The 25,238-nt window shown below is 48.9% G+C and overlaps 1 protein-coding gene across 1 annotated transcript in view; it reads right to left on the reverse strand.

Moving 5' to 3' along the window:
- Positions 1 to 5,280: 5,280 nt before the first annotated feature.
- Positions 5,281 to 25,238, reverse strand: part of Cngb (Cyclic nucleotide-gated ion channel subunit B) — a 73,139-nt gene continuing 53,181 nt past the window's right edge. Inside the window, exons 17-19 of the mRNA XM_077686336.1 lie at positions 13,421 to 13,556; positions 10,744 to 11,029; positions 5,281 to 7,946 (exon numbers count right to left, since the gene is read on the reverse strand). Of these exons, the coding sequence (XP_077542462.1) occupies positions 7,543 to 7,946; positions 10,744 to 11,029; positions 13,421 to 13,556 (826 nt within the window). The 3' untranslated portion in view covers positions 5,281 to 7,542. The remainder of the gene's footprint in view (positions 7,947 to 10,743; positions 11,030 to 13,420; positions 13,557 to 25,238) is intronic.

Raw genomic sequence — 25,238 nt, forward strand, 5'->3', positions numbered from 1 at the left:
GTCATCTGGGCCAAGTATTACTCTTTTACGCGCAGCGGAAAGCTCACACTTTTGTTGCAAAGTTTGTCGCTTTTTTCTCACCCTTTCCTTCGTGTTTTTGGACGCCGCCATCTTCACATGTCTACATCATCGATTCCCAGATGTTCGTCATGAGCTAGACATCCTGCTATTGGGCGGCTTTTTTACGCACTTCCGGCAAAGAGATGAGTTGTCTGCTCAGCGTCGGCTCGCCGGCTGATCTGCCAGCGGAGTGTTGGAGTGCTTGGACATTTTACGACAAACGAAACAAGTGTAAACAAACGCTTAACCGTTCGTATTGAATGCAACACGGCCATAACACGACATGGATATTCTCTTACCTGAGTACGTTTCATAAAGAAAGCGTTGAAGCCCCGTGGCACTTCTTTCGTGCAATTGCAGAGAACGCCCTGAGTCGAATGCCCGGGTTTGACGGATACATTTTATTCCACTTCAAAACAATCCAGAGATGCGTTTCGAACGAACACAACGTCACAACATGCGTTGCAAGTCTGAACCGCGATTGACAGACGATGGGTTGCCTCCTCCTGCCCGTCGTAAATTCGGCACTCACCTGGCGCGCGGTTGCGGGGACGAACAGCAAGTCACTTAACTCTGGCGCGCAAGCCGAGATGGCTGTTAGCCACGCACACTGCACATACCCCATGCAAGGTTGAGTCGTACGTCGCTCGAGAAAGATAATCCAGACCATGGGAAGCACTATCTACCCACAGAAGCACAACGTCGCGTTTCGTCGCGAAACAAAGGCGGCCACAACACACACACCATCGCCTCCTGTAATGCCAAACGCATCTCACACTTCCCAATGGGAGTGAGTGGTACGTTTGCAGTGCCCACATGTCGCGAGGTGGGGCCCCGAGCTGAACCGGGATCACGCAACCGTAACTGACTTCTGGGGTGGTTTGGGCCTTGTTGCCAAGGCAACCGATGTTTGAGATTGTCAAAGAAATGGCGCTCGCTCCAACGCTAGAAAGCTCAGAGCCGCGCCGGAGCATGTTTTGCCAACGTTGCCGCTCTCCACCACGCGTCGCCCCAAGCTGAACTGGTCACATGATTGAAGCGTTTTGTGCACGGGTTCTGTATCGGTTTAAAATGTCTTTTTCACATGCCGCCGGCAGAATTACCACCACCGCAAAATAAGACCCGGCACCAGCGGGGCCACATCTGATACGGCGCTTTTTGGATAAACAGTGCGCGGTGCATGAGGGGACCGAGTGCACGATCGTCTCCGAGCGGCTGCGAGTTCGCCGCCGATTAAAAGTCACGTGCTGCCCTGCAGCAACGCACACAGCGAAAGGGCAAGGCCAGGCCGCCACACAAATGCGGCCAGATTTTTCGTTCGCTTTTCCAGCCTTGAGCGGAGTGAGGGATTCAAGGTGTCAACAAAGCTTGCCCGTAGCAGACGGCAGTATGAGCAGCGCGATAGCGGAAGTACATCACCGCCGAGGAGCGCAGCATCACGGGAGGGAAGGCTGGCGCGCCGTCAACAGCGGAGAGTAAGTTGAAAGGAGGAGGAAACGCGGCGCGACGATAATGCGCGGTTTTTGATTTACGATTTCTCAGCTAATACTCATCGCTTTAACAAAATTCTTGCGGGAGGAGATTGCTAATACATTGTCTTATTTGGTTACATGTACATCCATGCATCGGCCGAAGGTATTTCAGGACCCCTTTAAGATGATCTTGCTGCATTAGCTGGCTCTTTTCGGTGTGAACAATTTGTTTTATGCTGTAGTTATCTTGAGCGTGCGAGTCCAAATTTGAATTGTGGCGGTTACATGGGCCGAAACTACGCCTCAGTTATGAGGCACACCATAGTGGAGGGCTCTAGAGTAATTTGACCACCTGGAGACCACCGAAGTCTTGAGACACAGGTCTTTTTGCTTTCCACCTCTATCTGAAAAGTGGCTGCCGTGGCCCGGAATTTCACCTGCGTCCGTGGGCTCGGCAGCACAATTGTTGGGCTTTAGCCACTGAGCCACCGTGGTGTGTTGTTTGCTTGCGAGTTTAGTAGGGTACAACACCGGCTTCAAACTACTGTGCTTGTGTTAGACTACGTCTGCGCGGTATCTTGTAGGAGTGCGCATTTACGCTGCTGTATGGAGAACATCTTTATACCTTTCTTGTGTGTCAATGCTCAGTTCTGAATTTTTTGACGTCGTTACCCGTGATGACAGGGTAATTTTAAGCCAGTCTTTCCAGTTGCTTTGTTTTTGCACATAATAATAAATCTCACAATATATGTAGCTAAAAGTTGTGGGCACATCAAGGAAACAACCGCAAAAGGACGAGGAAGAAGGTGACGTCTGACCATACTTACCTAATCGAGGAACTAAATAGTGGGACCAGATTAAGGAACTAAATAGATAAATTTAGTGGAACCTAGAATTTCCTCAACTCTAAAATTGTTTGTAATGTTGAAAAGACTGCAAAAAAGGGTTTCATAAAATGAGATTTCCACTGTACATTGATTGGCTGCTTCTGGGCGTAAAGCTGCCCAAGCTTTAGTGCCCTTTGCATATTTTTGTCATCGTTGACAATGAATTCTTGCTACAAACAAACTCTCGAGAGACAATCTTTTTGCCTTCCCCGACGGTTTCATTTTGTTGGGGGTTTAACTGCACACCGTCAAAAACTACCACATTTATTCTTCGTCACAAGGCACCCGAAGGACCATGCACCGTAAGTTCCAGTGGCTTTTTAGTCGGATACATTGTGGCAGAGTGGGCAGAAGACAGTTTTTAAAATATGGTATGTACACACGTGTGCACGGTCGCGTGCATGTGTGGACATATAGTCATCTGATTAATTGTTGGAAGTTTGCAACAAAATTAGCATCGTTGTTATGGGACACAGCAAGCAGTCTTTTCAGTGAACCAAACTTGTTTTTAGTCTTTATGGTCCCGCATGCATAAATCTTTTCCACACTTTCTAAACAACCGGTACTCCACCATTGCTTTTCTGTTTATCTTGGGTACATCATTAACACTCTGTGCTGGAGTTTTTAACGCAAGCGCATTATACACCAAATTCCCTGGCATCTATCCGTTCTGAAGTAGCCTTGAGGCTAATTCAGAACAGCGACAAAACTAACCCATTTAGAGATCACATACGCTTCCTATTTGTTGCTGTTCTGAAATTGCCTTCAGGCTGTTTCAGGACAGCGACAAAAATCCACATCTGGATCGAGTATGCTTCCTGAAAGTGAATCTCATGTTACAGGTGTCTAATGAAACGCTCATTTGCCACACCATGGCTCAGATGCACCCCAACCCCTTGCTACTGTCATATGTGGCTCATTGGCTGCATGCACCCATGCGTGCATTGTTCAGCGTGGAAATGAAAGAGCAAGAGGCAGTCTGTGCAAATGGTAGAAAATTTATTTGAAGAGCCCATTATTGGTGACAATGGTCAGTGCGAAGTATGTCGGTGAGCTCTCTACAAACAGACTCAGCGTTGTGCGGAGACGACGAGTTGTGGGAAAGGAGTTGCACGTGTGTCAGTGAAGCTAACAGCAGGAGGCAGCCGACCGTTGTACAGTGGGTGTTCTCTGCGGTCACGGGTAACTGGTGCGCTATGTTGCTGATCACCAGCCTATACATGTAGCCACAGAACAGCTGTCGCAACGCAACGTGCTGCGGAGCATATCCCAGATCACCGAGCTGGAAAGCGTACAATAGCAAGACGTTTCTCGAATTGCAGTCAAAGCTGTGGTCATCAGGCGTCTTGTGCTAGGTATTTGATGGTTCACGTGATCACTGGAGGGGACTGTTCTGTTGTGCATGCCGAGGGCAATCAGGAATGCAACATGCCTGTCCAGTTCACCATCTGTGGTCTGGCGGTACACAAAGGTTAGTAGAGTAGGCTAAATGTAGCACAATGCTTACCTGACGTGTGGCGTGTACCACTGTAGCAGATGTTTGGTTTCCAGAACAGAAAGTATGAGCAATGACACTTTTTTATCTTATAAACTGTAATCAGCGGGCCAGGAAACCAGTGAGATGTTTATCCCATTTGTAATCTTTGGCAAGTCATCAGTTTGGCAAATTTACACTCTCAACAGGCACAAATACGTATGCAGCCTTGGGACGCATTACCTTCCAGAACAGCTGTACTAGTTGGTAATGCCTGGTGTTGCAGTATGCAGTTTAAAGCAGAATATACATTTGATTCGTCTAGTGTGTTAAAGGGTGAATCAGCTAAGATATGCTCGATACTATATTCTTCTTTTGCTTGACCTTTAATATTTCACCACAAAGAGAATTAATGAATCATTCAAGCTCAAATGTATTTCCTTTTTTATGACTGCTGACTGCTACAGGTGACAAAAGTAAATCACGCGAAAAAAAAAGAAAAATGCACAGTTCTAGGGATATGCCCCATGTGTCTGATGGTACGTTAAGTTAAGTGCTCTGATAAAGCACTGGATATCGGGCATGGCAAGTATACTCTAATATTGCTGACGGGGGTTTATGCTGCTGTGATGCATATTATCATAAGGAGAACAGCGTGAATGAAGTATGTGGACTGCATGCATCTATCACCCTGTCTTCCTGTACTGGCCAGCAGAGTCTGCAAGGACTTGTGACTTCTTTACAATGGCCATGTTTTTTTTTTGAGCGAGTTTGAATTAGTTTTTGTGTACTGAACACTTGCACAAGAAATGAAAAGCGGAATCTTGCAGGACGTGTTGAGCACGCACAATGGTTGCTATATGGCCACACATTTACTTTCTGCTACCACATACTTCGGTTTTTACTTCCTTATTCAACCTCAGATCCTGTCATATGTATAAATGTGCAGAGAAAAATGCATCATAGTGTGAAAATCTGTCATTGTTGCATTTATTTAGTTAAAAGTAATGCACATATTTAGTGTACTGTGTATATGCTATGTGTATTCATTTCAAACTGTGCTTGAATTTTTGAATACCTACATGAAGTAAAAACAGGAGCAAGTGTTAGCATTAGTCAATGCCTGGCTCTTTAACGCTTCTTGTCATTGAAACTGCTCGGGCAAGTTGCCCGTTCTAAATTCTTTTGTCTCAAAGTTAAGGTTGCAAGTGCATACAGCTAAAAAAGTGGTGCAGGCTGAAACGCACGTTCTAAACACTTTGGCCGCTATCGGAAAAAGCCTACATGAGGTTCTTATCTTCACTGGTGGCTTCAGTCGGTTGACTCATGACTTCTTGAACCCAGAGCACCGCCACAACACATCACCATCGATTTTTGTTGTCTGAACTATGGGACATCTTGAAGGTAGTGTACTTAAACACGGACACTAGCGAAAGAAACGACAAACCACAGCGCTTGCACAGCGACAAACTGCGTCTTGATTTACGCTTGCTGTTGGCAGCCTGCTTTGCATAGCTAGCGAACAAAGCATTTAAATCTGCACTAATAGTCTGACATTTTTTTTAAATCTGCACTAATAGTCTGACAAAACTGACAAAGTGGTATTGCAGCGACTTCATTGTAAACAAGCGGGAACAAAAGAACTAGATGAGGAATGCACAGATGTGGTGGATGGCAAGAAAGACAGGAAGCACTAAAAAAGTTTGAAGGCTTTTTTGTGCATTCGCTGAGCGGATGTTCTTTTTGCGTGCACCACATAGGTTTTATATTACATGCACCTGTCTTGCACAGAGTTGTCATCTGCTGCCTTACTGCGTCACTTCAAGGGTTGGAAAGTACCTAGTCCGGTGCTCGCTCACTTAAAGGTAAACCTCTCCACATTTTAAGTATCTATGTATGAACTCCCTCTCTCCGTTCCTCCCTCAGGACAAATGACTGCACCGAGGGACTCGTGCAATTTTTCTCGGTACAGTGTTTTCCCCACATAGATAGCATTAGCAAGTAGAAACTAGCAATGTAGTCATTCGTCGTTGCCACAGTGGAAGAGGTTGTTATCGTGCCTGTGCAAAGGTACCCACCAGTGGAGCAGTTATTGAAGTGCAAGTTTCGTAAGGCTTGAGCTTTTCAGTCCTTTAAAGCACCTTTGTTGTGCAGAATATTTAATTGGGAGATCGTGGGAAGTTGTGGCTTTAGCTTTCTGATACCAAGTTCAATAACTGCACTACTGAAACTTTCCAGCTCCTCTATATTACTTGTCACACTTATCTTTAATACATACCAACAACTGAAATTGTAGCCAAGTCTTTTGCAATGCTATCGATAGTGTACATTTGACGACCGGTTTAGTTACAGATGGCTTGTGGAATTGGCATAAATTTTGTTCACGTGTTGACTTGAGTGTACGAGGAGAAAAATTTCTGCCGAGTGGGCACTCAAAGCATTAATTTCATAGTGTGCCAGAAAGGCGGATTTTTATCAGCTGATAGACACCTAGCACTCAAGTATTTGTGTATACAGTGCTGATGCTTTACCTCGTCTCTCATGGCTACACAAGCCTGCAGATATTGCACCAGCAACTTAATTTTGACAATACGCGTGTAACACCGAGGTGAAATACATGAACGTTTCTCAGTATAAAAGCTCTAGGTGACATACCTGTGGAAATTTTGCAAGTGCATTTGTATGAGTGGCGTCTGCACTGAACAAATGTCCCAAAAAAGAATAAAGCATCACTAGTTGGCACCCAGAGTAAAAGTAAGGGCAAGTTGCATTTGATTTGCAGTGCATGCACAGTTATTGTAAAAAGCATCTATGCGTACTGGTTGACATACTATTTGGCTTATGGCATCGTAAAGCAGCTAAAGCTGCTGTGTCGTCTTGGTGGACAAACAGTACAGAGTACAGACTTCGTGGAAACATGGGTTTAGCGTGCTCGTGAAGACACCGGCGCACGGGTATGATGGCCCCATATTGTGCTTCGGTTGGAGTATTATACACGACTAATAATGTACAAACCACACTTGCCTCCTGCACAATTCGGGCATTTCGCGTGGCATAAACATGTCCAACCAAGGTGCCTGCCTCTGCATTCAGGTACATCAATCAACGTGCTCTGTGTGTGGTTTTCTGGTGCTCATAACATCCTGTTGGAATGCATGCCCCGGAAATAACAACCGCGCCCTGATTCACACAGCTCTGCACTTCTGTTATTCCTAAATTCATGCTGAAGATCCACCAAAAAAAGATTAGTACTTGTCCGTTTGAAAATTTTTGAAGCCCAAATTTACAAGATGCAAATAGCAATCATATTTGTAATTGCAGCAGAAACGTTGCTGCAGCGCAGAAATCGGGAAACATGTTTGGAGGATATTCTCTTGCGTATTTTGTCCAGAAATACGGGCCTTTCTGTACTCTCTGCTCCTGCCCCTCACTGTCGTGTTGCTGTCAGTCACCGGCCTGGAAAATAATGCCGTTAAAAGTGATGAAATTTGATGCACAATATGACCTAAATGAAGCGCACCTTATCTACAACCTTCCCCGTCAATAGCACCGGACCCGCGGCCATCTTTTCTCAGGCAGGATGCGCACGTTACAAGAAGAAGCAGAGAGGGGAAAAGCAACGTGTGGTCGCAAAAAGTCGCCGTGGCGTCTAGCAGGGCGGCTGCTCGAAATTCCAGCTGGGAGAGGAACTGGAAGGAAAGCCGGGCGAAACAAGCTGGAAGTCCCTGTCGGAAAGCTCGTTTTCCGAGAGTGATGCCGACCGGAGGCTTGCCCTCGACGAGTGTGCCGAGCTGGGGCGCCGCACAGGGGCAACCTGTTGGTCCGCAGGGTCTTGGCCAGGAGGGCCATCCCTGCTGCCAGCCAAGTCGTGCGGCACGGGTGGCGTGAGTGGCGTGACGCGGCTGCGTGCCGTCAAAGGCCGCCACTGGTGGTGCCCATGCTCCGGGGTGGCGGCACCCAGGCAGCGACTGAATAGCAGCAGCGGAGACGGCCGCGGCCGTCGCACTGGCGGCGTCGCCTGTGCATCCCGCCGCTCCTCCGGATGCCGCATCACTGTGCAAACAAGATCGCTTTGTCATTCCTTGCTTTAAAAATAACTTAAACAGTCGGCGTGCTTCTACGTTGAACTACGTGCAGGTGGTGTAGTACATGTTTAAAGTGGACGGGTCATTCAGTTGTTTGGGAGAAGTCTACGCCTGAAGGACCAAAATGGCTGCCGCAGGCATTATTTTATGTAATAACAGTGAAGCTGTTTAGCAAATCGCAGTTTTTCCTGTCTGCGGTTAAAAATACAAAGAAAATTCCGAGCGCATTCATATGAGCGCTCGCCTCGCGGCGACTGCCCGGCAGTTAAAAAAACAAAGAAAATGCGGAGCACTCGTGTGTTCGTGCCTCGCGAGGACCGCCCAGCGCCCCCGGCACACGTTTGTCAAGCCAAGCCAGGGCCGTAGACAGGGGGGTTTGGGGGTTCGAACCCCTCCCGAATTTTTTTTCCAGGCAGTGCGTCTGCAATACTTACTCTTACTCTCGGCAAAATCCTCCTTTCCCATAACCCATAACCCCCCTCCGAAAAAAATTTCTGGCTAACGCCCTGAGCCAAGCATACCCACTTAGGAAGATTGGTCAAAATTGTCCCCCCTCCCTCCCAAATAATAAACTCCATGGCGCTCGCTGTAATCGTGGCAACACTTGCCCAGAACGAGAAAGACACGTCATGCATGGCGTACACGTCATGATTATAACTTAAAAAAAAAAAAAAAAATGAAGGAAGCTCACATTATAGCAACGAACGTCGTTGCGGTAGCGAAGAAGCAAATCGGCTGTAATAATCGTGGACTTGATCGTGATGGCCGTAAAGGTTTCGTACAGCTTCGCTCTTTCATTTGTTTTCTTTTTTTTTTTTTTTTTTGCTTTTTATGTATGACCCGCCACGGTGACTCGATGGTTGCATGCGGTGTTGTGACTATTGAGCACGAGTTCGCAGCCTCCGTATACCGGCCACGACGATTGTTTTTATCATGGAGGCGTGAAACAAAAATATCAGGGCATTCAGATTTCGGCGCACGTTGGGGAGCGTTAACACGAACAAGTACACTCGTGCCCAAAAGGTGATCGCAAATGCGCGTCAAAGACAAACTCCAGCGCAAGAAATGGGTCTGGATGGTTGAGGTGGGTGCTGTGCATTAGTGTATCATATGCTCTACACCTTACAGCAATTCTCGGAGTATCAGAGTGTATGGGGATATATGACAAGTTGGTTTTTTTTTATATTGTATAAACTGAAGGGGTAACAATGTCATCAAATATTCTAGATAACAAACTTGAGGTAGCTCGTAATAATGCATAGTAATGCAGGGGGCACTCTAGATGGGCAGAATAATTTCTTCTCTCTCTACGCCATCATGCTTGTGAACTTGCTTCAGTCATACACGCTTCGTCTGTGCGAGTTATCACTAGGACCGGAGCTTTAGGCATAAATGCCTATTTTTCCATTGAGTCCGTATCAAGCCTAAATTATTTAACACATATTCATGAGCCCGTTGTTACCCCTTAAAAAACTCGGATAAGTGCGGAAAACTGCTACAAATACACTCGTAGGTGGTACCGTTGGTGGTACTAACAGCTTTGCAGTCGACAAAAGCGTCGCAGCCCAAATTATTTTCACCACACTACACTTGAGCGTGACTTGGCACATTCCTGTGCTTATTTCACACTCTTAGCAGAAAGCATTTCCCGCAGCTGAGAGCTTGGGCGCCATTCTGACTAAGAATGCTGAGCATATTTCGAGGGTCCAGGACAGACCCATTACCATCCCCAAAGGACCGGTTGCTGATAGGAGCCATTCCTGTGCTAAAAGAACTTCCGACAATTCTTAGCACTAAAGTCTGATATTCCAGATAGAATCAGGTCATGGAGCGTCCCGAGGTGCAAGCACGCTCCCCCAACTTCATTGAAAGTTGAGTGTTATTCTTCGCACATAATTATCAACTTAAATGAGGTACAACTTCAGGCAGCAAATCGTTGGGATGGGTCTGGCTTGTCATGGTTTTTAAGCTTTTCGTTTGTTGTCGAATCACCCTGCATTTCACCTAAATCTCTTAAAATAGCAACTTGTGTGGCTAACTTTCACGAAGAAAATAAAATTACTTCTTCACAGCATAAGACTTGTCCGCTGTTTTTACTGCAAGTCAAAAATTGGTCTTAAAATACTCTTCTGAAGTAAATACGAATTGAGCCTATATGTGCCTAAACGACGGTATGTGGTGCCTATATATGCCGCCTAAAACCTCGATTTCTCGTGCCTAAAGGTGCGGTCTTTAGTTATCACTTTAGTTTAGTTGTCATATCAGTGTTTCAGTTTTCAAAAAACTACACTGCATTTTTTGGTCACTGTCCAATATGCACTCTCACTGGTATACTTGGAGCATTTTTACTCCTTTCTTGTATTTCACAAGCTCCCCAAGCCCACTCTGCCGAACACAAAGACGCCCCGTGCTGCCGACAGATTGTGTTTCAAGAATGGAGGGTACAGGTTACGGCAGCGCCCGTGCCGAGCTGTGCTTAAAAAAAACTTCCTCCGCAAAATGCAGCGTCGGGAATGTAAAACACATCCGAATGTTGAATAACGTCGCTGCCAGTACATTTTCTTTTATTTCATACTGAGCTCCATGCGTGTGTCAAAGGTCTGCCACCTAAATTTACGGGCAAATTTATATATCCCCGGTTCCGTTTGCTGCGCTACAAAGAATCAAGTCGCGACGTAGCGCATCCCTTCTCATTACTGTGGCCGTGTGCTATATGCCACGCCCGGGGGAGGACGGGGGGCTCTGCGGAAGAGGCATACGCTGACCTGCGGGCGAGCTCTTGCAGCGGGGCGGCACCGACCGTGGGACGCGCAGTCCGGAGGCCGAGGTGGCCCTGAGGGTGAGCGCATTCTGAGTGACGTCGTGGTACGTGTCCACCCGCAGCTCGACGCCGTCCTCGTCGCGGAAACTCAGCGTCGTCGGCCGCCCCATGGCTTCGCTCGAGTCGCTGCTGCTGGTCGAATCGCTGCCGCTCGTGGGCCGCTGGCTGCTCCTGCCGCCGAACATGCGCCTCGCCAGTGCCGACCCGGGCTTGGACTCGGGGCGAAGCACCTGCGTACGCCCGGGAGTCCAACGCGATCTTTGTGAAGAGGCTCGACCGCTCGACAGACAGCGCTACGACGCTAGGGATACTCCTGCGAGGCAACTTTCCCGCAGCAGGGGAGCATATGGGGCGAAACAACATTTACAGGAGCAAATAGATAAAGTAGCCGGTTGAGGGGGGAGGAGGGGTGGTGGAAAGAGACGACCGGCCTCACGCACCGGCTGTAGCCCGGACCGGCGCCTACCTGTCAGCTCCGGGACATTGCTGACGTGCTAACCTAACTCAGCTTTTTTCTCTTTCTTCGCTTCTCTCCTTATCTCTTTTACACTCTCCTCTGTCCTCCCTCCACTTCCCGTCCCCTGCACTCAACACCACCTTGCACTGGGTTGTATGCAGGTGAGCTCCCTGTCGAGCCCAATAAAAACCCTAGTGCACTTCTACTACTACTACTACTCGGATCTTAATTATTTCAGTTGAAAGCCTGATCCGAAGGACAGAAAACGCATACACTCGTGAATGCGATTACTCCAGCTAATTTAATTTGATACGTTGGATTACTTATTAAAGTGACCTAAGCAATACTTAATTTTGCTTACAGCGCTTGCGCTGTATCACACAGCTCGCCCCGTTACTCAAGTAATTGACTGTTGTTGTCTATTAATTGAAAAAAAAAAAAATGAAACAGCTGGACGCTTTGAGCCGGCAATTATACGAGTGGTGTTGGGTCGCCAGCTCCACAATTTCGGAAAATACTGTGCTTGTACCATATTTTTTTTTCTTACTTCAATAGAAGTTTTAAGAAGACGCCAAAGATAAATGACCGCAGATTCGCATGATTGGTTCACTACAAACCAGCAGCGCAAGACGGCCAGCTGTTCTCGAACGAATGACCCGGTATTGTGGAATTCTGCTACCATTGTGTGTGCTACAACCTTCTGTTGGCACAGTCATGCTGATGTTATCACATATAAAAAATATATGCATATGATAATGTATACACACAAGCTGCAAGTCCTCGATATAATGCTTGTAAATTAAAAACAAAAACCCCTGCAATTATTGTGTTAGGAAACAAAATGTGAGAAAACGGTTGTTAGTCAGCGCCGCGTGTTTGTCTTCTACTCTACGTCCCGTCCTTTCGCGCTGTTTCTCACATTTTTAACATGCACCAACCAGCCCACTTGCTCCCCGTTCTAAGATATTTTGTGGAGCAAAGTTCGACTGTGGGCGACACCTGTTAATGTTGGGAAACAAACTAATGACGCAGCACAAATACGGATGTGAAGTGATGTCTGACGGACACTAATTAGGAAGGCCGCATGAAGCGAATAATTATTGGCATTGGGCATTTCATGGTCACCGATGCTCGTGAAAATGTCGATACAAGCCTCTGGTGGTCTCTTCTGAAACAGCGGTCTGAAGCCCACCCCGCGTGCGCGCACCGCTATTTTATCACCATAGCATTCTTTAGGCTACGGTTTCGCAGAGCGGGTTTAATTATACATCTTTGTCTTGTGTTTCGTTGGTGGCTGCCGCAGGTGCCTTGTAAATGGCCTCACTCAGTAGTGAACGCTCGCAGGGGGATTCCGCGCCCTGAAAATCCGGCACGCGCATGCGCACGCCGACGCGAAACCCTGATGCATCCGAGTCCCGTGTATAGCTGCCGCTGTAAAACTGCACCTCAACCCCACCTTATGAAATATCGCAATCTCAGCGCAGGGGCTAGGTACATAAAGCGGTCTGTTGCAGGGCAAGAGCTTGCTGATCAATACCAGACCGTGGCCACCGTATGCTCGGTGGGGCAAGGCACGGTAGCGCGGTTGTGCCAGTATTTTGGTGCGCGTAAAACGTTGTCAAAATTAGTCTGGGCTTGACTACTGCACGTCTTTGCAGCCAGGTTCGTCTAATAAAAGCCGCCATTGCATTTTGTGAAAGTCCGCTTCACGGCATGTCAAAAATGACGGAAGCGCGCGAACGGATCAAGGCGAACCTATACTCACTCACAATTTTTTAGGAGGTAGGAGAGGTTCAAGGGAACCATGAAAGGGCACGGTCAAGCTTTGTACAATGGCGGCACCCAATCACCTTGCGTCATCTGCTCCTGCGAACGGCCACGCTAACAGAGCGATGGCGCTGGGGCTGGGTCACTGCCGATCAGGGATGATCACGCGCTGCTAACCTCTACTAGAGCTATAAACGGGGAATCTCAGTTTCAGTGCATGACACGGTGGCGTGCCGACGTGTCGCGTTTTATTACTCTTACGTCGTCTCGACATTGGTGACCCGCGGGCGTTGAGAACAGGTTGCACGCTTCTGATCACACGCAACCGTCGTGACAGTGCTATGGGGATCTAAAGTGATAGTTATGTGGACAGAACGAATGTAGTGACGGCGCTCACCTGCAGTACAGTCTGCACCAGCTTCGGAGTCTTGGGCCTGGCTGGTGGCGTCTTGATGATGGGCTCAACACGGATGCGCCGGGCCTTGCGCTCGAGCGTCTTCTCGTTGGATGCCTGGTTCTTTCGCATCTGGCTCCTGCAGGCCCGTCCCGCCAATTATCGCCCGCTTCTTTCGGAACTATTCGCGCACAAGAGCCAGCCATGCGGGCGTCGCTTTGAGTTCAGTATGGATCACTGCCACCAATTGACGACGGCCGTCGGTTGTGCGCTACCGGACGAAAGCCACTTTTGTGCGACTCACACCTCATCCTCGTACATTCCATAAGCGTTCTTGTCTTACCACTTGGTCCAGCTATCCCCACCCCTCAGCTCCAATTCGACCCATCCCGTTGCTAGTTGATTCCGTCTGTTCGAAGCCCATCACATCATGCGCTGTCCACGTTCACTATAATTACTTCTTCTATGTGGAGCTAGAAGGGTTCTTTGAAAATACAGCGTGCTCTCTTCTTTTCTTTCCCTCCTACACCTAGAATTTTTGTATGCACAATGTTTCTGCCCTATATATGTGTGTGTAGGAAATTGAGGCAACACGCACTGATTGCACACTTTCCTGTTCAGAAGACCAGGCAAACTCCTCCTAATTCTCTGGAAGCTCTTCCCGATGGCTCACGGTGCCGTATACGGTTTCTACGTTCAATTTCTTCTTGGCGGCTTCGGTCGGCTTTCAATATTTACCCATGATTATTGTATCCTTGAACTTGTTTCATCATTACATTTCCCTCTCTAACGTGTAACTTTTCTGCTGGGCTGTGTGATGACACTCCATATTCGTGTATTTCTTTCTTTCAAGCCTAGTACTGCTAGGCTTTTACAGTGAAGCCAGATATGACTAAGTTCCTATATTAAACCCGTGTCCGTCGACAGAGCCGCGTAGAATAACAGTTGTTGTTTCCATAGGTAGTGCAAAATGTTCTGTAGCTCTCAATCTAATCTAGGTACCTTGGGAAAAATCATGCTAACATTGACCGCCAAGACGACTCTACAATTACGCCGAGTTGCATTTACGTGCCGCTATTAGTTAGCTCACAGTTAAGTTGTAGACGTTACAGGGGCCCGGCTCCCACAATATAGCCATGTCAATACATGGCTATACGGAGGGAGTATGGTTACAGAAAAGAAGCTCTAACTCTTGCTTTATTGAAACTATCCCGAAATAAATTAAATTACAATTAGCCGCTAGGATAACTCTAACATTACGCCGAGTTTCATTTACTTGTCGTAATTAGTTCTTCACAGTGAAGTTGTAAACGTCGCAGAAATCCCGTCTTTCTAGCTTCGGGGGGGGGGGGGGGAACGGACAGCCCCATGTTTGTCCGCCGGAATAAAGCTCTAGCCCTTCCAAGTTTCATTCAGCTAATTAACCATATGAAGTATGCTCAATTGTAAACTATACAAACAAACGTGTTTTCTTTCGTGTACTCCAATGACTGCTCCAAGCTTCGCTGGTCATGCTTCTTCACAGAGTGGAAGGGCACTGAATTTTTTAAATGGCGGTTCTGATACCGCATTCAGCAGGTCCTCCCCAGAATCGCTTAAATGGATACTGAAGGGAGTTGCAAACATTCTTTAGTTATTTCACCAGAGTAAATTGTGGAAGGAGATGGTCATGATTGGAGTTTTTCTGGCCGATTTACACGCAACTAGTTCACGAAAAAAAAGTCCGTTCGAAGGTGCGAGTTAATTCCTTCCAACTAATCGACCCCGCCGATTTGATGACTTCACTTATGATGCAACACTGAGAAGTCCGAGGGTCTAAATATAGGGAATTTCTGTCATGTTTCACCCGCCGCGTTGGCTCAGTGGCTAAGGCGTTGCGCTGCTGAGCACAAGGTCGCGGGCTCGATTCCCGGCCGCGGCGGCCGCTTTTCTGATGGAGGCGAAAAGCAAAAACGCCCGTTTGTACGAGATTTCGGCGCACGTTAAAGATCGGTCAAAATTAATCCGGAGCCCTCCACTACGGCGCGCCTCATCACCTGCGTTGCGTCGGCGCGTTAAACCCCTCAATCAATCAATCAATCAATCAATCAATCAATCAATCAATCAATCAATCAATCAATCAATCAATCAATCAATCAATCAATCAATCAATCAATCAATCAATCAATCAATTTCTGCCATGTTTAACATGTACAACGTGCGTGAACGAACAAAAAGTAAATGTAACTATGCATAAAATCAGAGAAAAACTATATTCTGAAGGCTGAAATAGCATGTAAGCGCATTGTGATCCAGCGTGACGTAATTGCGGTAGTCGGTGCGGCTGCCGTGAGCGATAAATGGCTTTTTAAATCGATAGCGTAATTAGGCTCATCTGCGTGATTCCGGCGTGCTCGCCAGCCGTGCCCGCCAGCCATGCCCATGAGCTGTGCCCGAAACTGACGCCACCCACCAGTCACATAACAGGAAGAGAAATGCATGACTGCGGCTTAGCTCGGCTAGGCCGGTTATGCAAGCGACAGCAGCCAATGAACAGTTAGCCAACCTAGCCAACCAAGCTATATGTACTGCGAACACTCACTGCCGCCGTTTCGTCAGTTTCCGAAGCCGTCGTCAAAGACGAAGGCGAGGCGTCCATTGCCACATATAAAGCTCGTCGCTGTAGTCTTTCTGCATCCTTCTCCAGACCCTTAGCTCACCTAAGTGCCCGTTCTTCACCCGTTCCCGACTTCCGCTTTGCACGCTCGCACTCACGTTTCCGCTTTAACTCATTGCCGCTTTCGTGAATGGGACCGCTCAGACAACGTAACTTCGGCACAGATGACCAGCGTCCTCTCTCCCTTCTTCACGCCGCGACTGCTTTTGCCCCCTTCCTCCTTCACGCTGTTGCGACCGGGTGGGCCGACCCGAGCCGAGCTCCGTCGCCTCCGACATACTTTTGGTAGCGTGGTGAAGCGAGCGGCCAGCCGCTGTTGCAGCCGTGAAGAAGTCCAGAAGCCGTAGGCTAACGTAACTGTTTATAGCGAGAGGTGAGCCGAAGCCAACAAACAATGCCCCGACGGGTGAGGTTACAGTATAGGACTCGAGCAGAGTAAGAGCATGGATTCACTGCTCAAACAGGAATGAGTTATAGCGCTTGAGCGGGGTCTATTTATTCCCAAAGCGCTAACGGTCGAAACAGCGTTCCCTCTATTTTGTGCACACGCTACGAACGTCACAGACACACAACGCTCTTTCCAGAGTTCGTGAGCAGTCGGTAGCATCGGCGCACGTTGAGTCCGAGAGTGGGGAGAGAGGAGGACTCCGCTGCGATCGCGGGGCCTCTGTGTCCTTGAAGCGCGTCTCGACGTGAAAGTATGATTCACCCACACGGTGGGGCCTGTCTGAAAGGCGCACGTAGTGGCTTCGCCGCACAGCCGAGGAGTGCTGAAAGAAAGCCCGTCGGCGGGCCCATACGTAACAACGCTGCGGCGGCGTGAAGGAGGGAGGAGGAGCGGCACTCGAGGGGCGGTGGCACTCTCGCCGCGGCGGTGAGTCACATGGTATCACTACAATGTCAAACTCTCACGCACAGAGAAACTTGCTGGAGCATTGATTTCGCAATAAAAACTATGACAGTAACGGGTGTCCCTGGGCTATACGCCGAGCCCCGCCGACTCTACGACGACGCCCGCGTAACATGGCGTTCGAGGTCCTTCAAACATGAATGAAAGGGGCAAAGAGGGCAAATAAACGAGCGCAGCAACGCATCTTTCTCTTGCACCCTTTCCCTTTGCTTCCGACGGGAAGCCCACGTGAACACCTGGACACGAAAGCTCCAAGACTCCACGGACGCGTGGGCAGCCAGCGGGTAAGCAACGGAAAGCCCTGCATATAAACACTGAAACTCGCATCCTCACGCACACCCTGCCAAATTGAGAACGGTGCACGGACATCTGAGTATGTACACACATACACACTTAAAGCATTTGGTCGGGAGATCGCGTTAAACAAGGTGGCACGCGAGAGTCGGGAGTATGGAGGGAATAACAGGAAGGACGTTCTCTCAAAAAAGAGCAGAAAAAAATCGAAAAAGAAAAAGCAAAATGAGTTTTGTGGGAAGAAAAAAAAAAACACAAGTAGACAGAGAAATCCTGAGCGCAGGACCATCAGTCAACGGGAACCGTGCTGTGATCATAAGTCCGGTGTGTGTATTGATTCGCGGGTGGCCCCAATTCCGAGCAATATCTTTCTTGCAAAAGTTGACCGCTTCCTTGAAAAGGATTTAAGCGGCATGGGGAAGAAAGTTTTCTGATATGTGGACAATTACTTGGCTATTTTCGACAAAGCTTCCAGTCTCATGTCTACGGTAGACATTTTAAAGGTTTTTATGGAAAGGGGTCTTGGCCTTTACTTTACGGTGGAAGCACTGAAAGATGGTTGCATTCAGTATGTAGATTTGTCTGTTCAGTTTAACAGAGGCCACACCTGTTGGATGTACGCCCCACGGTCTGCTAAGCAACTGTTGCATTATTCGTCTGGTCATTCAAAGCTATAGTCAACAATGCCATCGCGTTATCATGTTTGCGTTCTGCTGTCTCAAAGTCATGTGTCCATAAGATGGCAAATAATTTTGAAGGCCAAGCAGAAAAGTTAAGGCTGGCCGGATTCCCGAAAGCCCTGTTGGACATGTGAAAAACTCGTGAAATGTTCAAGTCTGGAACTAAGAATGTCGATGTAGAAGATGGAGCCAGACAAAGAAATATTGCTGCCATTCCCTACCTTCATGGCATTACATATAGGCTGAAGAAAGTAGGGTTGCGGTATGGTGTGCAGGTCGCTATAACAGCCCGCAATAAGCTCCGTTCTGTTTGCGCCAGAATAGATAATAGGGCGAAGAACAGACCTGATAAGCAAGTAGTAGGTTGTGGCGTTAAGCATGCGAACCGCTATGTTTCGTGCACAACGGGAGTTGTTTATAGCATTCCCCTGCCATGTGGGCGAACGTATGTGGGCCAGACGAGCAGATGCATAAATGTACGCTTACGTGAGCATCGTATATCATCGAAGGGTCCCGCCAGTTCTCATCTGTCATCGCACTGTATCAAACGTGGCTGCTCACCGAGTTTACAAGGGTTTACGGCAGATCACACGTGAAGTTGTAGAAGCTTTCCACATTGCGGAAAGGGAAGACACGTGCGTTAGCCAAGCGAGTGTGGTGTTTCACTCAAAAGAGTTTGCTCATCTGCGGGGGTCGTGATGGGTTTTTCCGCGCGTATATCAGTTTACGCTTTTGGTACATTTTGCTTCGGTAGCACATCTCTGCGCAGTGTTGTTTTTGCTTTCTTGCTTTTCATTTGTTTGGGCTGTGGTTCCTTATGCATATATATTTCCTTCATACCTAATAAAATGAAGTTGTTAGACCAGCGGCTGTCCTGTGTGTTTCTTCTCTACGTCTCCGCGTCTTCTACGCTGGTTCCGTTCATGATGTCTTTCAAACTCGCCCAACTTGCCACATTCCTGCATATAGGCAGCGACCGAAACAAGGCGTGTCAAGGCAGCGGATTTGTTAACCATTTAATGTTATGGGCGTCAGGCGTGTGGTCTTGTTATCGAGGGGGTGGGGATGAGTGCCGTGGGGTCCGCGAGGATTGGGTCAGGACACACCGGCAAGACAGTTCTCGGTGGAGCACGAGGTCACCATCGAAGTTGTCGGCCGTAGAAGCGTTCACGGGGAAGCGCGCGAGGGCATACAGAACAGTGCACCCCGCAGCTCCAGGCTTGTGTATCTGCATGGCGTACTTGGCTGAACATGCCTCTAACTATGGTCCTAGACGCGAGTACAGAGGTGAACTGGTGTGTGGTAACTGCAGTTCCCACACATTCCACGCCTGAACACCGCATGAACTTCGGTGACTGAACCTTGTGCCGTGGGCATTAGTGTTAAGAGCCTTCGGTGTGGTGGACCTTGTTTTCGTCCACTAGTATGCTGTCCACTTTCTTTCTTCAGTAGCACGTGCATATTGCATATATCCTGTTTCCTGTCGACCCGTGTCGTAGCTAACTACAGCGGGTCCTAGCTGTTACTGGAATTAATAAATCCTCTTTATGTGTGTGTATCTGTTGTAACTAAGCGATGATGTCTGGCGTATCTGTGGTGTCTGTGGTAACTAAGGTGGTAACTAATCAAAAACCAAAGTAAGAAGATCACGCCATGCATATGCTCCTCGCACATGAATTTAATGCGTGCGTGTGCGGGGCAGCCTTGCTGTCCACCGATGTCGTTCGGGGTCACAATCGAGTGCATACATCCGCGCACGCACACTGAACTTGGAAACCCCGGTGCATGCATTTATCGAGGCCGCTATACTGACTATACATGTCTGCCTCCTGTGCGTGTCAAGCGCATGTGTCAAGCGCGATCTGATGGGGGGATCGGAAAGTGGTGCTGCCCCGGTTGTTGCTGTTGTTTCCTGATTTGCGGCACACAACCAGGTGGGAGATTGGCCGGGACGTAATGGGGGAAGGTGTGGGCCTTGTGTGCGATGCATGCGCTTGTGCCATGACTCTGGCTTTATTTAAAAAAAAAAACTGTATCAACCTTTCAACAGTGCAAATGAACCTAGCGATGTTTAGAGTACACTGCCAGGAACACCTGAGCCAAATACTACTCGTGCACATCATGTTCCCAAATAAACAAACAAATAAATGATGCGGCCGCTTTCCTATGCGTGTTAATTACCACCGCCACCCATTCCCGCTGCCGTAATATTCGAAGCTAGCAGTTCCGACTTTTGTTTGTATGTTTTGGAAGTGATCGTTTCTGCGATGACGGATGTTGGGTTCTAAGACACGCAGCCACCGAAATGCCTCCTCATGCCCCCCTCCCCTTTCCATCCCCATCCCGACCACGCTACCGGCGGCGAACGGGCGACAGAAGAGTGACGCATCGGCGCTCCGTGTTGCGAGGGGCCCGTGCAACTGATCCGTGGCCATGTGAGGCTCCCAGGGAAGACACAGCCGGGCGTCGCCGACAATGCGAGTGTACGACGTGAAGATTGAGTATGACGCTTCTGCCGGTTGCGCGGTGATTGCACCGCTTTAGCGGATTGCTACCAGGTTGCGAGGGACCCGCGCAAGACGGAAGGGTGACTCATCGGCTGTCCTCGTGTGAGCCTGACAACTCCGGGTTCCGAAGAGAAGGGGCAAGGAGTGCAGACAACGAATGAGCGCCGTGAGAGAGGCGGTTGTGCGCCGGGTAATTGGCCAAAGGAAGCTCGGGGCAGACATTTTCGACTGCAACCAATCGTATGTTCAACGGAGGGTAATTGCTGGTTCTTTATTGGCCTGCGAAGAGCGCTTTGTGTTAATAAGGAGGTCTATAAAACCTCGCGTAGATAGGTTGTAAAGAGAGAGGGAGACGCATAAACGTTCTCTAATCCCAGATACCGCAGTTATCGTTTCCTTAAGATCCTCACAACTAACCCCCCAACCGATACCGTGACCCTGTTGTGGACCCCGGCCCACACGGGAGTGGGCGCGAATGAGACGGTGAATGCACGTGCTCGTGAGCTTTCTCACCGAGCCGCCGTTTTTTTTCCGGCTACACACGGTATCCCTCAGGAAAGGCCACAAACCCTCCTGACATTCAGGGACATTGCCCTCCACTTCCGCCTCCTCCGCCGGACGTACCCACCCCCTCACCCCAACCTCTCACCGGCAGCCGCTCTCGTATTGCGACAGCTTCAAACGCGCACCTTTCCTTATCGCATCATGCTAACCCACACCCATCCTCACCTCTTCACCTCCCCTACGTGTCCTGCGTGCGGGACGCTCGACACGCGCTATCATGCGCTATATGAGTGTCCCAAGGACCCCTTCCCCCCTCTCTCCTCCCCCACCTCTGGGAGCAGTGGTTGCACCGCTCGGACGGGGCCACTCAAGAGCTGGTCACGGCGCGAGCCCTGGCTTTAAAAGGGACACTGAAGTGAATTTGTCAAGCTCCCGTTTTTGCTTGCACTGCGTAGACTGGCTCAAATTAGCACACTTTTCATCGTTTATCCGGTTGACAAATCGGTAATTATTTTACAAAGCGCGAAAGAAGAAAAACTACCATGCGTGGTTTGCGGCGGCCGCACCAACTAAGGCTGTGACGTTGAGAGGAGGGGCGCCGTGATTGGACGATGCCCAAGGTTAGCAATCAAGCAAGTTTCGGTTTCGGTTTCGGTTCTGTAAAACATAACCAATGGCGTTGTTGGATGGGCATTCTTAATATCTCAGTAATCATCGTACCGCGCTTCTGCCATGTTGTTGGCTGTAAAATGCACAAGATAAGCCTCCCAGGACGGCTTGTAGTCGTAGCATTCACTAGCCGAGACCTACGCAGTGCATGAACGCCCTCCGCGTACCCGCAGACGCCCAAATGTCATGCGCTTTTTCCCCATATTTGGAGCTTGCCTCCCTCATGCCTGTATCGTAAAAAGCGTGTTCGCACCAGGCCAAGGGTCTGTTCATTCTGGCCTGTGCCCACTGCCTGCAAGCAATCGGTGCTTATGGCAACAGCATGCCAACGAGAACTCGCTAGCGCGCCAGTGCCAGCCTGCGCGCGTTTTGTGAACTAGTTCGTGTAGCCATGAACGTTGCGGCCCAAAAAAAGGTGAACTCAATATAGAAAACATCGGCGGAAAACAAAATGTTAACTTACAAAAAAAAAAAAAAAAAAGCACGTACCCGCGGGGATTCGAACTCGTGACTTGCAAAACACTTACGGTGGCACACCCAGCGCCCCTGACCACTGAGCCACGGAGCGGGATGCGAAAGACTTGGTAATCTAGGGTATATATTGTACAACCGGTTTACACTTTTATTTAGTTTTGGCATTTCAAGCAGCTTAGGTGACTACTTGTTGTACTCCGCTCGTGCAGTAAGCGTCGCCCGAGTTTCCACAGTAGCTCACGTCTAGCAATTGCATTTCGTAGACGGAAAAGCGTTCGCAGATGCGTAGTCGTGCTGCTGACCGCTGTGCTTGTTCGCCCAGCGCAAAAAAGTGCTTCCCGCGCCCTAGTTTTACGCTGTACGGTAAAAATATCAGTTGATTTTATTTCCTTAGTACCTATATTGACTTCGCTGACACTTCTCCCGCCTTCAAGAGGCCTTATATTTTCCTACTGGCGTACCAGTCAGCGAAGCGTCGCATGTGCGCTTGTGCAGCGCTTGCGTGAAGCGACCTTGACTTGGAGCTAGATACAGTGTACAAACAAACCAAGTAAAGAAAGGCACATTCTTCCATTCACAAACGTGTCCTGGCTTCGTTTCAACTAAGCGAACGAATTGCGACCAAGCAACTTCCCTGATTGCGACGACCCGCCGGCGGCCGGCGGACGAAACGCTGGCCCGACTGACTGTGTCTGACGGCCGGGGAGCCGTGCAGTACCGCAGCCAATTGCCAGCTCATCCCCTCCTGACGTCACACGAAACCGCCACAGAAAATGGGCGAGCGTAAAGAGAGGAGGACAGCATTTTCGAATTAGTTTTTCTACTAAATAAAATCGCGTAAACGCGCCTAGAGTGGTCGAAACATGGCCTGGGGACTCCGGACTACAATTTGCGCTAGTAATCCCGCAATGTTTACATATCACTTCAGTGTCCCTTTAAGCCCTGGCGGTCGCGGACGCCCTCTGGGCCTCCCCCACCCCACTCCCCTGAACCTGAGGTTGAAATAAAATTTGCTCTCTCTCTCTCTCTCTCTCTCTCTCTCTCTCTCTCTCTCTCTCTCTCTCTCTCTCTCTCTCTCTCTCTCTCTGTGTGTGTTGGCAGATCGCGCACTTCGCAAGTGTCAGTTATTCTCGATGCCATTGCAGCGTCGGGAAATACGGCATGCATGGGCGCCAGTGCTATTTCGGAACAATGGACCTCTCCCTGTATGTAAACAACGTGACGTCACGAAGCGCACGTGCGCGACGGGTGGCGCCTGCTCGCGGCGGCAAAGTGCGGTGGCGGTTGGCAGAACGCGCCTGCTCCGACGGCCTGGCCTGGCCGCGCGGCGCACGAAAGGAACGATGTGCCGTTGGTTCGGGCCGTCACTGGCCGCCCACATTGCAGGCGGGTGTCTAGCTATCCTAGCTGTGGCCGTCGCACCTCCATGTAGCTTTCCGCATCTACAACCTCCGCAACAGTTTCGTTTACCGTACGGTCAACTGATGGGCGACGCTTTCGGATAATCTGTGCGCGACAGCCTAAACGAGTCATTCTGAAGGTTGGTGCTGTTGCGACGCATTCCAAGAATGTTTTTTTAAAGATTCTTTGTGTTCGGACACATTCCAAGGAAAGCTAAATCATTGTTGATTTCGAGGCCTGCTTAAGCTAAGCGCGGTGCCTCATGCAGCGTACGTATACGCTCCCTGTTCTTGGTCTCTTTGCGTCGCCCGGAGACAGTGGCGTACACACGATTTCATGTCGAGGGGAAAAAGGAAAGATAAAGCATGAAAGGATTAAAAAGTAAAATATGCAGCAACGAAACAAAAATATGAAGAGCAACAGCCAAAAATTATTCCAATAAAAATATTGCGATGATGTCGTTCTCTACGTGATTGACCGATTGTTTTGTTACCTTTTTCCCCAGTGAAATCGCGAAACGGTTCATCGTCATTGTGTGAGTAACATAGCAGCCACATATGGTTAGGGCGCATAGCTTGCGACAGTGCACTGAAATAATTTTCGGTAGTCATTATTTTATGATAGTTAGAGTTAGTGTCCTTGTACGGCCGCTGAATACGAAAGCGTCGGGAGACCGCAACAAAAAAATACATTCACTGAGTCTGTTCGCTTAGGGCAAACACATTTTTCGAGTTTTTTCGAGTCGCGTGAGCGGCCCATCTCGCGTCGAAGGCACGATGCTACATGTGAGCACGGTAAGCATCTCTGTTTTGCCGCATCCTCAAGGCAGAATATAAGTGGTCAAGTTAAAAATTTATTGCACTTACAAGCAATGAATTTCGTTCGTCTTGAACAGATCCCCCCATAAGACCAAACTTGTCGTTGTCGGTCTGGCGGCAGGCGGCTATCGCGATCCCTCGTCGAAACATTTATTTCGTGTCGCCATTCATTGTGTTTTTAATACAGTGCTCTACCTCCTCAAAACATGACAATATTTCGCAGCAAGAAAATTTCCGTGTGCACCCTACCCCCGGCACTATTTCACTTGACCAAATTTCTGCTGGTGCTGCATGATAGCAGATTGTTGATAAACAGCATCATTTCATGGCACGAATCAGGGCGGACTGCCAATGTAGACGGTATGACTGCGCTTTGGAGAAAGAACAGCAGAAGTTCGATTCATTGATTCATTGATTATAGGGTTTTAGCGCGCCGACGCAACGCAGGCGATGAGGCGCGCCGTAGTGGAGGGCTCCGGATTAATTTTGACCACCTGGGGATCTTTAACGAGCGCCGAAATCTCGTACACACGGGCAGAAGAAGTTCGAGAATGGGTAATGTTGCTACGAGTAAGAGCAGACCATGTCGCTGCTTTGGCTGCCAGCTTCTTTGGCACATTGCGCGCATCCACAATACACGCCGAATTTACCTCTTTGGGGACTCCGAAAAGTCTGATGCCGCTGATTTTGCTCGCAAGATTTGCGTAGCCGAGAGCACAGCAGCCCACCGGCATCAGAAAAGCCAACACGTAAACAAAAATTCCACTTTTGCGCGCGTCTAATGCAGCCGGCGCATACGCCCCGCGCGCCGGTCCGAATGTTTTGCCAACCACCCTTCCCGCCACACCCAGCACGTGCGCTTTCCGTGACGTCACGGCCGCTGCGTGACGTACCCCGGGAGAGGTCCA

This window comes from Haemaphysalis longicornis, unplaced genomic scaffold, assembly GCF_048455015.1.
Source record: "Haemaphysalis longicornis isolate Haplotype H1 unplaced genomic scaffold, Haemaphysalis longicornis Haplotype H1 scaffold_1, whole genome shotgun sequence".
Classification (NCBI taxonomy): Eukaryota; Metazoa; Arthropoda; class Arachnida; order Ixodida; family Ixodidae; genus Haemaphysalis; species Haemaphysalis longicornis.